Source organism: Oryctolagus cuniculus, chromosome 6 (assembly GCF_051225735.1).
Source record: "Oryctolagus cuniculus isolate XC-2025 breed Fujian yellow rabbit chromosome 6, ASM5122573v1, whole genome shotgun sequence".
NCBI classification, from domain to species: domain Eukaryota; kingdom Metazoa; phylum Chordata; class Mammalia; order Lagomorpha; family Leporidae; genus Oryctolagus; species Oryctolagus cuniculus.
This window is the reverse complement of record NC_142872.1, coordinates 117145649-117159973: the sequence shown is the minus strand read 5'-3', so window position 1 is coordinate 117159973 and position 14325 is coordinate 117145649. Positions and strand designations below refer to the sequence as shown.

The window sequence follows — 14325 nt, the reverse complement described above, 5'->3', positions numbered from 1 at the left end:
ACCAGCACTGGAGTGCTGGTATTCTATATGGGAGCTACTTTCAGTCCTGGCTACTCCTCTTCCAATCCAGTTCTCTGTTAATGCACCTGGGAAACCAGTGGAAGATGGCCCAAATATATGGGTCCTTGCATCCATTCCATGTGGGAGATACGGATGAAGCTGCTTGCTATGTCTCTGTCTCTTCCTTTCTCTCTCTGTAATTCTACCTTTAAAATAAATACAATAAATATTTAAATAAATAAATAAACAAACAGAAAATCAAAGTTGAAGATCCAGGGAAAGCAGACCCAGTTCAGGGAAAAAAAAATTCGTTCAGTTTTGTTGCCTAACCAAGGTAGCCCAGTAGAAGGTAAATGAGTCTGCAGAGAAAAAACATAGAACAGAGATTTTCAGGCAAAGAGAATGTGGAGAATAAGAAGCAATGTACATTGTTGAGATCTGAGACCATTCCACCCTTGTACATCCTTGGCTACAGATCAGTGGTTACTCTGAGAGCTGCAAGTTGAATCACTAAGGTAATATCATGATATGTAAACTGCAGACATCATTACCATTAGGACTGAACAGATCGGCCGGCGCCACGGCTCACTAGGCTAATCCTCCACCTTGCGGTGCCGGCACACCGGGTTCTAGTCCAGGTCGGGGTGCCGGATTCTGTCCCGGTTGCCCCTCTTCCAGTCCAGCTCTCTGCTGTGGCCAGGGAGTGCAGTGGAGGATGGCTCAAGTACTTGGGCACTGCACCCCATGGGAGACCAGGATAAGTACCTGGCTCCTGCCATCGGATCAGCGTGCCGGCCGCAGCGCGCTGGCCGCGGCAGCCATTGGAGGGTGAACCAGCGGCAAAGGACGACCTTTCTCTCTGTCTCTCTCTCTCTCACTGTCCACTCTGCCTGTCAAAAAAAAAAAAAAAAAAAGGACTGAACAGGAAGCAGTAGCTCAGAGCAAACCTTTTTTTTTTCTTTCTTTCTTTTTTCTTTTTTATCTTTTATTTAATGAATATAAATTTCCAAAGTACGACTCATGGATTACAATGGCTTCACCCCCCTATACCGTCCCTCCCACCCACAACCCTCCCCTTTCCCACTCCCTCTCCCCTTCCATTCACATCAAGATTCATTTTCGATTATCTTAATATACAGAAGATCAGCTTAGTATACCTTAAGTAAGGATTTCAACAGTTTGCTCCCACACAGAGACATAAAGTGAAAAATAATAGATGATTTTTTTTAAATGATGATGAAATCAGATCAGACCTATTGTCATGTTTAATCCCAGTGAGAGTCAAGTTGGGAATTGATAATTTCTTTTTTTTTTTTTACAGAAGATCAGTTTAGTATACATTAAGTAAAGATTTCAACCTTTTGCACCCCCATAGAAACACAAAGTGAAATATACTGTTTGAGTACTCGTTATAGCATTAAGCCTCAATGTACAGCACATTAAGGACAGAGATCCTACATGAGGAGTAAGTGCACAGTGACTCCTGTTGTTGACTTTACAAATTGACACTCCTGTTTATGGCATCAGTAATCTCCCTATGCACCAGTCATGAGTTTCCAAGGCTATGGAAGCCCCTTGAGTTCTCCGACTCTTATCTTGTTTAGACAAGGTCGTAGTCAAAGTGGAGGTTCTCTCCTCCCTTCAGAGAAAGGCACCTCCCTCTTTGAAGACCTGTTCTTTCCACTGGGATCTCACTCACAGAGATCTTTTTGCCAGAGTGTCTTGGCTTTCCATGCCTGAAATACTCTCATGAACTACCTATAAATAGTTTGTATACATTATTTCACTTTATCATTCATTAATACTATTTTTGCTATCTACCAACTGTTGTGTCAGATATTTTCCCAACAGTTACATGTTATTGATATCCCCAACTTAGACAAAAAAAAAAAGTGAGATAGCGTAAATGAGTTATGTGTCCAGCTCACACAACTAAAAACTTTTCAAGCTAGGCAAATTTAAATTTCTTTGGAGAAATGGATTCAAGACTCTTCTTTGCTGTTCAAGGGATTTGTGTTTCTGGGGAAAATGCTCCTCCTGTGTTCTTTTTCCCTCATGGGCTTCTCATACTATAAAAGAGAAACTGCAAAAATTTGTTTTATTCTCAAATTTGATTTATAATAACTCCAAGGAATTCCTGAAGGAAAATGAGGGCATTGATGAAATGTGATAGGTGCTTTAACTATTAACCCCATAAATAGTCCAAGCAAAATTTTTCTCTTGGCAGTACCATTGCTTGAGGATTTTCCTCTTGGTATACTTTTTATTATAAAATATCATATATCTACAAACTTTAGGGATACACAAATACCTAAGATTCTTTACTTTAACACAGAATTTGATTATGAAATCTACAGATTCAAATGAATTTTAATATGTCTTTGAAACAGAAAGCAAGAAGCAACTATGGAAAAATGTAGCTTTGACTCAGATCTACAACTTTTTATTTCCTGAGTGTCTGTTCTCAGCGAAGTCCTTTCTCATAAGCTGTTATATTCATCTGAGTCCTTTTAATGTTTTACTTAAACCTGGGTTTCATTTCCAAACTACAACCACTCCAGGTCAATGGGGAACTTTATAAAAACCAAAACTCAGAAACAATTAAATGTAATATGGTAAACATACAGGCTTCCCAAAATTTCTCCAAAACAAAACTTAGTATTAGAGTCACATGCTAAAAACCTCTCCAATTTTTAGATTGGCTAACGAATAAATGTTTAAGAAGTATAGTCAGTGGCATATATGAACCAAATATGTGGCTAAAGAGAAGTGAGGCTAACTCAGTTAGGCAACAAATAGTCTCCAACTGTTAGGCATTCCTTGGATTCCACCCCAAAATCCTAGTTTCTATGTGAAGTATTTTTCAGACAGTACAAGAATTCTATTGTTCAAGGAATGTTCCTTGAGTATCATTTTAGTTAAGGACATAGTGAAATTCTCAGAACCCAAATCCCAGTTAGATAAAAAAAAAAAAAGTCATCTTTATTTGTGCAGTTTAACAGAGAATACCCTTTCCAGTCACTCCTGAAACAAAGAAGATTCTCAGAGGCAGTGTGCTAATAATATGGGAGGAATCATGAGCTTGCAGTTTGAACTACTGAGTTCAAGGTCAAGCTCAAGCACTGGTTTATGATTTGGGCCAGTGGTTCTCCAACTGTGGTCTCCAAACTTGCAACATCAGAATCACTTGAGGACATAAGTAGAAAGGCAAATTCTAGGGCTCTCCAGCCTATTGACTCAGAAACTCGGGGGTTGGGGTCCAACTTTTTGGGTTCTAAGAACCAAGAGATTCTGATGCATACTCAAGTTTGCAGGAAACTATTTCAGTCAAGTTACTTCCCTGGAGGCTCAATTCCCTCATTTTCAAACAGGAAGAATGATACAAATCTGTCTTTTTAAAGAATCATAAAATATCAAATAGACATATAAAATTGCTTCTCAAACTTGCAAATTACTAACAATTGCAAAGTGCTGATCCAGAAAGATAACACTTAATGCCATTTATCAATATGAAATGTTCAGATTAATATTCAGGTGATTAAAGTTCTAAAGGAAGATTCTGAGCAAGAATGCAACTGAAAAGTGAAGTTTTCTGTTAGGTCTGCAATGTTCTGTATGTGGTATTTTAGTATAAACTGCACATCAAAGACAAACCTCTTGATGCTCCTGGTGATGATCATTAAAACTTTTTTCTCACTTTCATCACGTCTACTTTTTCTTCAAATGATTGCACTTTGAAAAATAACTGGACTCCTCAGAGAAAGAGAAGACAGAAAATCTGTGCTTAAAAGATTAAAAAAAATTCAAAGGAATGAAAAACAGTAAATTGCTTTTCTCCCTGTCAAAAGGACTGAATCACAACTGCTTCAGAAGCTAAGTTTTCTACACTTTCTTTTAGAATCTAGAGAAAGAGATTGGTAGCACTTCCCTCCCAGAAATCCCACTCTGATATCCTATCAATACAAAGCCTTTCAGCAGCAAATAACAACAGATTTTCCCCTCCTGTCAAAAATTATGAAAATAGGGGCTGGTGTTGTGACATAGCAGGTACATCCATGACCTGCAACACCGGTTCGTATCTCAGTAGCTCCACTTCCTATCCAGCTCCCTAATGGCCTGGAAAAAGCAGCAGAAGATGGCCCAAGTGTTTGGGCCCCTGCCATCCATGTGGGAGACACAGAAGAGGCTTCTGGCTCCCAGCTTTGGCCATGCCAGGCCATTGTGGCCCTCTAGGGAGTGAACCAGTGGTTGGAAGAGCTCCATCTGTCTCTGTAACTCTGCCTTTCAAATAAAACAAATCTTTAAAAAAATGTGAAAATAATTGGACATTTTCCTCCTTCACATTTTTAATTCAACAATAAAATCACTGCCTATCTGCCTCTCTTCATTTTCCAAGCTAATTATTGTTGTTTTCTTTAATTTTTCTTTTTTTAAGGTTTTAAAACTTTATTTACATATTTAAAAATTGTTCATTCCAAAAATTAAAAATATTTGAACAAAAAAAGGCACTCGGATTAAACTCTATTTTACAGCCTGCTGTACATCTTAGGTCATCTTGGTTTTCCCTCTAGATTTCAACATAGTCCCACCCAGCTTCTTCCTTCACCAATATGCACATTCTTTTCCCTCCCTGCAAGACAGAAGGGAGATGGATGAGGAAGGCATAGCATTGGACATCAGTCATTCTCCATTCTTTGATGTGAAAGGGGCAGCACAGTCATTTAAACTTGATCCAACCTCTTTGCATCTTACAAAGTTAAACAGCTCAGAGAAGTAAAACAAGAAGGCAATGCCTGTGGAATGTACAGTCCATACTGACAGGCTACACCTCATTATGATTCACCTGCTTGATTCTCCTCTTCAATCGTTTCTTTTGAAGGCAGTGGATTTTTTTTCTTGTGTTTCTATCTTCTTCAGTTTCTACTTATTGAACTGTTCATCTCAGCCACATCAGGTTTGTCAGACATGGCTGCAGAGGAGGCCAAGGGAGACCACTGAACAAACTAAATCCAACCTAGGCAATGGCCACCACTGAGCCCTTTAATTTTTCTAATTTTAAAATGCTGTATTTACCTTTTCCCTGTGATCTCTCCAGGACCCACTTTAATTTCTAGAGATTTCTCCAAACATAAATTCCAAAGTTCTTATAGGGCAACATCCATATTTATTCACTTACCTTTTTTTTTTTTTTTTTTTTTTTTTGACAGGCAGAGTGGACAGTGAGAGAGACAGAGAGAGAAAGGTCTTCCTTTTGCCGCTGGTTCACCCTCCAATGGCCGCCGCTGCAGCCGGCGCACCGCACTGATCCTGGCAGGAGCCAGGAGCCAGGTGCTTTTCCTGGTCTCCCATGGGGTGCAGGGCCCAAGCACCTGGGCCATCCTCCACTGCACTCCCTGGCCATAGCAGAGAGCTGGCCTGGAAGAGGGGCAACCGGGACAGAATCCGGCGCCCCAACCGGGACTAGAACCCGGTGTGCCGGCGCCGCAAGGTGGAGGATTAGCCTATTGAGCCACGGCGCCGGCTTGATTCACTTACCTTTTGAGAACTCCCTGAGGGTAGCAATTCTTCAAATCTTTGTGTCTAATACTTCACAGAAGATTTGGCCACAGAGAAAGTACCCAAAAAGTGTCACTTAAAACTAAAATAGAAGATTTATACCTATTGTACAAGCAGATCCTAAACAGAGTACTAAAACTCAATGTTATAACAGAGAATAATGGGCCAGCATCCTATTGAATAGAGAAAAACTGGAAACATCCCCACTGAGATCCAGACCCAGACACCATTGCTATTCAATATACTCCTGGAAGGGTTAGTCAGAGCTATTAGGCAAGAAAAAGAAATCAAAGGGATACAAGTAGGAAAGGAGGAAATCAAACTATCCCCATTTGCAGATGACATGATCCTATGTATAGGGGATCCAAAAGACTCCGCTGAGAGACTGTTGGAACTCATTGAAGAGTTTGGTAAAGTGGTAGGTTATAAAATTAACACACAAAAATCAACAGCCTTTGTAAACACAGACAATGCCATAGCTAAGAAAGAACTTCTAATATCAATCCCATTCACAATAGCTATAAAAATATTGAATACTTTGGAATAACCAAGGATGTCAAAAACCCCTATGATGAGAATTACAAAACATTAAGGAAATAAACAGAAGATACAAAAAAATGGAAAAATGTTCCATGTTCATGAATTGGAAGAATCAAGATCATCAAAATACCAATGACATTCTTCTCAGATCTGTAAAAAACAATGCTAAAATTCATATGGTAACACAATAGGCCCTGAATAGCTACAGCAATCATCTACAAGAAAAACAAAGCCAGAGGCATCACAATATCAGATTTCAAGACATACTACGGCCAGTTATCATCAAAATGCCTGGTACTGGCGAAAAAAGAGACATGCAGAGCCATGGGACAGAATAGGAACTCCAGAAATCAGTCCATGCACCTACAACCAATGTATCTTTGACAAAGGAGCTAAAATCAATCCGTGGAGCAAAGACATTCTCTTCAACAAATGGTGCTGAGAAAACCGGATCTATGTGTGCAGAGGTATAACAAGACCCTTACCCTACACCTTCCATAGAAGTCCACTCAAAATTCATCAGAGACCTAAATATATGATCAAATATCATATAACTAGAGAACATTGGGGAAACTCCACAAGACATCTTTGAAAAGACCCTAGAATCACAGGCAATCCAAGCCAAAATTGACAAATGGTATTACATCAAGCTGAGAAGCTTCTGGACTGCCAAAGGAACTCAGAAAAGTGAAGGGAAATGCAAATTAAAACCACAATGAGGTTTCACCTCACCCCAGTTAGAAAGGCTCTCACACAGAAACAATAAAAACAACAAAACCAACAAATGCTGTCAATGATATTGGGGAAAAGATACTATAATCTAGTTTGTGCGATGTAAACTAGTATAGCCACTGTAGAAGACAGTATGTAGATACTTCAGAAATATGAATAGACCTACCATATGACCCAACCATCCTACTCCTGGGAATTTACCCAAACAAAAAAGAAATAAGCATATGAAAAGTTATGTCTACCCCATGTTCATTGCAGGACAATTCACACTAACTAAGATATTGAATTAACCCAGATGGCCATCGACTGTTGGCTACATAAAGAAATTATGATATATACACATTATGGAGTACATTCAGCTATTAAAAAAATAAATTTTGTCTTTTGCAACAAAATGGACACAACTGGAAACCATTATACTTATTTAAATAAGCCAGTCCCAGGCTGGTTCCATGGCTCACCAGGCTAATCCTCCGTCTGCGGCGCCGGCACCCCAGGGTTCTAGTCCCGGTCAGTAGTGCAGTGGAGGATGGCCCAGGTCCTTAGGCCCTGCACCCACATGGGAGACCAGGAGGAAGCACCTGGCTCCTGGCTTCAGATCAGCGCAGCACGCCGACCACAACGCGCCGGCCATAGCGGTCACTTGGGGGGTGAACCAATGGAAAAAGGAAGACCTTTCTCTCTGTCTCTCTCTCTCACTGTCTAACTCTGCCTCTTAAAAAAAAAAATAAGCCAGTCCCAAAAAGACAGATATCATATGTTCGCACTGATCCAAGGTAACAAATAGGATACCTAAAATGTAAATGTATTGGAGTGAAATGGACATTTTGAGATTCAATGATTGCTTACAGCCTTTGTCATTTCCATTGAGGAACAGTGGGGATTTTTTTTTTCATGCTATGTGTTGAATCTTTCACATAGGGTAGGGTTAAGTTTACTATCATTAAGTAAATTGAAAATACATCCTTGTAAGAATCAAGAGTGGGAATGGGAGAGGGAAGATGAAGAGGGGTTGGAACATGGGCAGGAGGGAGAGTAGGATGAGAGATACCACTATGTTCCTAAATCTGTACGTGTGAAATACATGAAACTTGTATTAATTAGATAAAATTAAAAAAAACTCCAAAGTCATGTTCTTTATTTATACACTGGTCTGCCTCCCTAAAGGCATAACATAATTAATTTTGGTGTCCACTATCATTATATTGAAAATTATTCTTTTGCTGATCATGACAGCACTATCTGATGTCCTTCATTTCCTCTGTTTGTCATTTGTCCCACCAGCTGCCCCTTCTTCAAATGTGTAGAACGAATCTTGAATCAGTTGGACCAAAGTTCAGTTGAATTTGGAGTTTTCTTATTTTAAGATATTTACAGACATTTCTGACACAGGTGCTACCAAAGCAAAACAACTCAGATCCTGTCAAAATTATTTTAAATTACTGGGATCTAGGTAATTATGTGTCACCAAAATTATGAGTACAAAATTACTTTGTCAAAGAAATAGCAAATTAACAGCACTACTAAGTTGCATACTGAATGTAGTTTAAGAACATTATTTAGGTTTACTCATGTAACAAATACTTATTAAATTGATGACGTTCAAGGTATTATAGGTATAGAGGTGGGAAAAAAGTATTTCTTCTCTTGGGAAGCTTATAGTCAAACAGAAAGACATACTTGAATTACTCTATTTTGTTTTCCCTGTTATAATGGCATCATGGAAGAAGCAACAACCGAAGGTAAATTTTATATTATATATATATACACATATATATATTACCACAATAAAAACACTATATATAGTCTTTTAAACATAGATTTTACACTGATCTTTCTAATATTTGAAAAATCTTTAGTATAAAATATGTCTCTAGGGAGCAAAAAGGACTGAAACCTCAACCTGCTGTGTATCAACCCAAAAAAACAACTAATAGAAAAACAACTATTTATGGAGTGCTTTCTGGATTGATGGATTTCTAACTGTTACTTTGAATGTTTAAGCATGTTCTCTTGTAAATAAAAATGCAATATTTAAAAACCTAGATTTCTTTCCCCAAAGTTAGAAGTTACCAAGTGTTTCCCAGTTATTTGAAACAAAACAAAACAAAAATTCATTTCCAGATGGGAAAAAATGTGCATTTTTACTGTCTATGCCTTAAAAACAACAAATGCGTCACCATTAAATTAATTATTAGGGATAAAAATTTGTGATCTATAAATTCATATTTTTAAGAAGTCAGAGGTGATGAAAAGCAGCTATAACTATAATGAAAAACTAATCATCACTTATATATTAAAATATTTATTATAACAATCAGAGCTCATCTAGGTCAACAAGTTCACTGCAGAACACAAAGAAAGGAGTGAGAGAGAAATCTTTGAGACGCTAGAGCAAAGCAAGGTTTTGAGTCATTTGTATAATTCAAGGTTCCAATTACTACAGGTATCACTGGCTGCCCATATTTTTATACTTCCAAGAGCATAAACAGAATTTTTTTCTATGATAATAGAAGTTGATTCTACTTACTTTTGATGGAAATACCTGAATAATATTTCCAGCTACATCTAGGATTCTTAGTTTTTTAAGATCACAAAGTCCCTGTGTCAGAAAACAAAAGAAATGTTTTTAAAAATCTAATATCTAAAATCATAAGTGTTTCTTTTGAGTTCAGACTTGATGGAGGCTACCATCTTTCTACCTGATGAATTTTTCAGTATATCTGCCCCAAGGAGATTCTATGGCCCAAGGTGCCAGACATCTTTGAGTTCTCTATTTCTTCTAACCGCTCCAGGGCAACATAACACAGTAGCTATGAGTTAGAGCACTTCTAGCTTGAAATCTTATCTCTGGCAACTAGTATTTGTAACTATGAGCCAATTTCTTTGTGTCTTTGTACTTCAATTTCTTCATTGGTAGAATGGAAATGCTAATAGAAAACCCCACTTCATGTGGTTTGTAGAATAAATTAAATGAGTCACTAAGCTGTAAGTGCTTACTAAAGTGTTTAATATGTGGTAAGTACTAAATAGATATTATATGTAATTAAAATACAAAGAACAAATGTAATCTTGAAATTTTGCCTTTTGTGATAATTCAGCCAAGATTTGTTATACATCTACTTCTGGCTTAGCACAGCATTACCACAATCCTTTCCTTATAAAGGGATGTGTCTACCTGCATACTCAAATGACATACCCAAAATCATTCCTTCTTAAAGAATGGCAAGATACATACTAGCAGATCTGGGATGATATTCTTCTGATAAAGTAATTCCAGCATAAAAAAATTTATTTCTCATAAATCTAGCAAATTTCCATCTCACTGGCCTAGCTAAAATCTACCAATCCTTGAAGAAATCATTGTGTCCAAGGTGATAAAATATTTGATTGGCCAAGTCTGGTCTGACTTGGGTCCATCAGCTCTAAACAAACCTCACAGATTGATTGAGGAAGAAAAGATATTACAAAGCCAAATAATAATGCCATTATGGAAAGTAGCAGCGCTGGATACTAGTTAAACAAAAACAACAGATGAATGCCATGCTTTGTTAAAGAGTATATTTTTTATATAAGCAATCACATATTTAGTGCCAACCACATTCTAGGAACTGAGTGGGAGGCTAATATTCATTATGGGCTGGCGCCGCGGCTCAATATGCTAATCCTCCGCCTTGCGGCGCCAGCACACAGGGTTCTAGTCCCAGTCGGGGCGCCGGATTCTGTCCCAGTTGCCCCTCTTCCAGGCCAGCTCTCTGCTGTGGCCAGGGAGTGCAGTGGAGGATGGCCCAAGTGCTTGGGCCCTGCACCCCATGGGAGACCAGGATAAGTACCTGGCTCCTGCCATCGGATCAGTGCCATGCGCCAGCCTCAGCACGCCGGCCGTGGCGGCCATTGGAGGGTGAACCAACGGAAAAGGAAGACCTTTCTCTCTGTCTCTCTCTCTCTCACTGTCCACTCTGCCTGTCAAAAAAAATTTTTTTAAATTAAAAATAAAGAAAAAATATTCATTATGATTAATAAAAACATATGAGTTGCATTTTTTAAATTTTAATTTTAATGACTCCAACATTCCCAAGGCACAATCCATGGAATATTAATAGATATTAAATGCAAAAAAAGAGTTCTAAGTTAAATTCAGGAAACTAATTTAATGAAGTTAAGCATCTTTACTGCAGAACTGCTCATTATTTTTAATATACTAATATATTCTGTGAATCTACAAGAAGAGGTCATTAGCACCTGTTTTATTCAGGCCAGGCTGCTTGTGTAACAAAGTACCACAGATTGGTTAGCTTATAAACAGAAATTTACTTCCCATGATTCTGGAGTCTAGAAGTCTAAGAGCAGGATTTCAACATGGTCAGGTTCTGGTGAGGGCTCTCTTCTTGGTTGCAAACTGCCAACTTCTCATTGTATCCCCACATGTGGAAACAGCTAGAGAGCTCTCTGAGGTCTGCTTTACACATCTCTTAATTCCACTCACAAGAGCTCGACCCTCATGAACTAACAAACTTAAAAGGCTTCACTTCCTAATGCCATCACATTGACGACTAGTATTTTAATAAATGAATTTTGGAGGGACACCAACATTCAGTCTATGACAGCCTTTCTGATCATATATTGTTCCAGAGGAATACTCAGGACTTGTGTTCTTTGAAGAATACTTCAGGAAATGATACACTAGGCCCTATGTTGAACACTCACATTTTGGTTCCTAATATTCTATCTTTGTATATGAACTCTGAATTTCTTTGTTGGAGTTTTAAGATATTGCTGCCATTATGACCAAACCATAGATATGTAAACCTTACTTTTATAGCAGCAGAAGTCTACATAACTCTATACTTAAGTAATGGAATTCAAATGTGTGTTTGAATTATAATTTTTAGCACCACTTTCATGTATTGTATGAAGTTTTGTAAAGGTCAACTATTATAATTAAAAGGAAACTTTATTTCTAAAAGTTAAAGTATATTTCATGTTTTATACATTTTCTCTCTCTGCTTATTAATATACAAACTCAAATCCAAATAGATTAGCCTTTCATGACCTCAACTATCATAAAAGCCACCTTAGAAACACATTTTTAGCTCCTAAGTCTATTTGTTCTCAACAGATTATTTGACTGTCCCTCAGACCACTTTAGAGAAAGAAAATTAAATTATTGATCTATCAGTATTGGGGCATAAACATAAATAGAAAACATATATTTGTAAATACATACAAATACACACACAACTTATGAAGTATACTAGAGTGGCCGGTACTGTAGCATAGTGGGCAAAGCTGCCACCTGCAGTGCCAGCATCCCATATGGATGCTAGTTCAAGTCCCAGCTGTTTTTTTTGTTTGTTTGTTTGTTTGTTTTTGACAGGCAGAGTGGACAGTGAGAGAGAGAGAGACAGAGAGAAAGGTCTTCCTTTTCCGTTGGTTCACCCTCCAATGGCCGCCGCGGCCAGCGTGCTGTGGCTGGCGCACCACGCTGATCCGAAGGCAGGAGCCAGGTACTTATCCTGGTCTCCCATGGGGTGCAGGGCCCAAGCACTTGGGCCATCCTCCACTGCACTCCCAGGCCACAGCAGAGAGCTGGCCTGGAAGAGGGGCAACCGGGACAGAATCCGGTGCCCCAACCGGGACTAGAACCCTGTGTGCTGGCGCCGCAAGGCGGAGGATTAGCCTAGTGAGCCGCGGCGCCAGCCGAGTCCCAGCTGTTTCATTCCCAATCCAGTTCTCTGTTATGGCCTGGGAAAGCAGTAGAAGATGGTTCAAGTCCTTGGGTCCCTGCACCTGCACTGGAGACCTGGAAGAAGCTCTTGGCTCCTGGCTTCAGACTGGCCCAGCTCCAGCCATTGTGGCCATTTGAGGAGTGAACCAGCATGGAAGACCTCTCTCTCTTTCTCTCCCTCCCTCAGCCTCTCTGTAACCCTGTCCTTCAAATAAATAATAAATAAATCTTAAAAAATATAATATACTAGAAGATTAATCATAACCAAGCAAGTTAGTTTTTTTCTGTAATGCATAAAAATCATTGATAACATAGAACAAAATTTACAATGACCAATTTAATCACACTAAATGCCCCAACAGTATAAATGTAATCATGGGCATTCTTTGCATGAAAGTGTAGTGTAGGACTCATTTGGCCAGGCTTAAGGATGCTGAAGTTCCCTAAACCAAGAAAAATGATTCCATAAACACACAAAGGTAATAGAAGCTAGCAGCATTGGGGAGTTCTTTACTACCCTAATCTTCAGAGAGCCAAAAGGAAGCAATAATTGTTTCTAAGTGGACTACCTAGAACTAATGGTGGCCTTTCAGCGAGGCATGCAGTCAACCAACAGCACTCTGCCAGAAAGGATACTGTAAGAATACCATCTGTTACTCACTCTCCTTGCACCCTTTCACTTCCTGCTTGTGTCTCTGATAGGCCCTATCCAATAGGAAGCCAGAGGACAAAGAATCTCACCGATGCCTACACACAACAGTCTCCCAGGCATAAGCATGTGAGAGAAAAACAGAATGGACATAGATGAAAAATGGAAGACATCTAGCACATATTGAAAAGCCAAAATGAATTTGTGTTTTGATCTTTATATAGGATTTCCAGGTAAAATACATAATGTTCACATAAATCTCAAACCATGAATATTTTTTAGTTTATGTGTCAACAATATTGGTAGCATACTATTACTAAAATATAAACATGTGTTGCTTGCCTGAAATTCAAATTCAAGTGGGCATCTTGTAATTTTATTTACTACATCTGAGAGTTGTGTCGAGTAACCCAAATTAGCACCTTCTTCTGTTATAGGGATGTGGAAACCGACTACATCTAATTTGAGTGAGAGAAAGGTATGTTTCATACTCGGATACGCAGTTCTAATCTATAGCCTTCTCCCATCATGCTGAAATGAGTTTCTCTACAAGAACAACAACAACAACAAATGTGTCTCCATGTTTTGCTTACCTGTGGCAAAGCTTCAATGTTGTTCCTCACCAGAAAAAGTTTCTGGAGCTTCTTCAAGAACTTAATCTCTTCAGGTATACAAATGAGCTTATTGTAGTTAAGTTGAAGTTCAGAAAGATTTTCAAGGAAACAAAGTTCTGTAGGAATACTGGATAGCTGGTTATGATTTATACTCATATACTTAAGGCTCTTTAGTCTACAAAAGAAAAAAAAATATGAATAAGAATGTCCTTTGTCTCAAAATGACTTATCAGAAGTCATTTGTCTATTTTTAGTAGCTCATCGGAGCCTTACGTCAAGTGTTTTCACGTACTCTGAATCTTTGAGCCTTAAGAAGTCTTTGCTGAAATTTAATATTTAAATACATTTTATAATCAGATGACTATGTCAAAAGTATTTTATGTAATCAGTTACAAGATATACTAATCAGCTTTTCATGACCATGAGGAAATACCTGAGAAGGCTAATTTTATAAAGAGAAAAGTTTTATTTAGCTCACACATTTGGAGGTTCAAGGCCAAGCTCAG

At 38.5% G+C, this 14325-nt stretch overlaps 1 protein-coding gene and 1 pseudogene across 2 annotated transcripts in view; both read right to left on the bottom strand.

Annotated features, from left to right (window-relative positions):
• The window catches only part of LRRC69 (leucine rich repeat containing 69), a 109279-nt gene that overhangs the window by 68512 nt on the left and 26442 nt on the right, over nucleotides 1-14325 (bottom strand). Inside the window, exons 4-5 of one of the 2 annotated variants that reach the window (XM_017341434.4) lie at nucleotides 13799-13994; nucleotides 9359-9430 (exon numbers count right to left, since the gene is read on the bottom strand). In XM_017341434.4, coding sequence (XP_017196923.3) covers nucleotides 9359-9430; nucleotides 13799-13994 — 268 coding nt within the window. Of the gene's footprint in view, nucleotides 1-9358; nucleotides 9431-13798; nucleotides 13995-14325 lie in introns of those variants that run through there. The other variant, XR_016235800.1, reaches the window with a different exon arrangement.
• LOC149126266 (thymosin beta-4-like) lies at nucleotides 4741-4967 on the bottom strand (annotated as a pseudogene).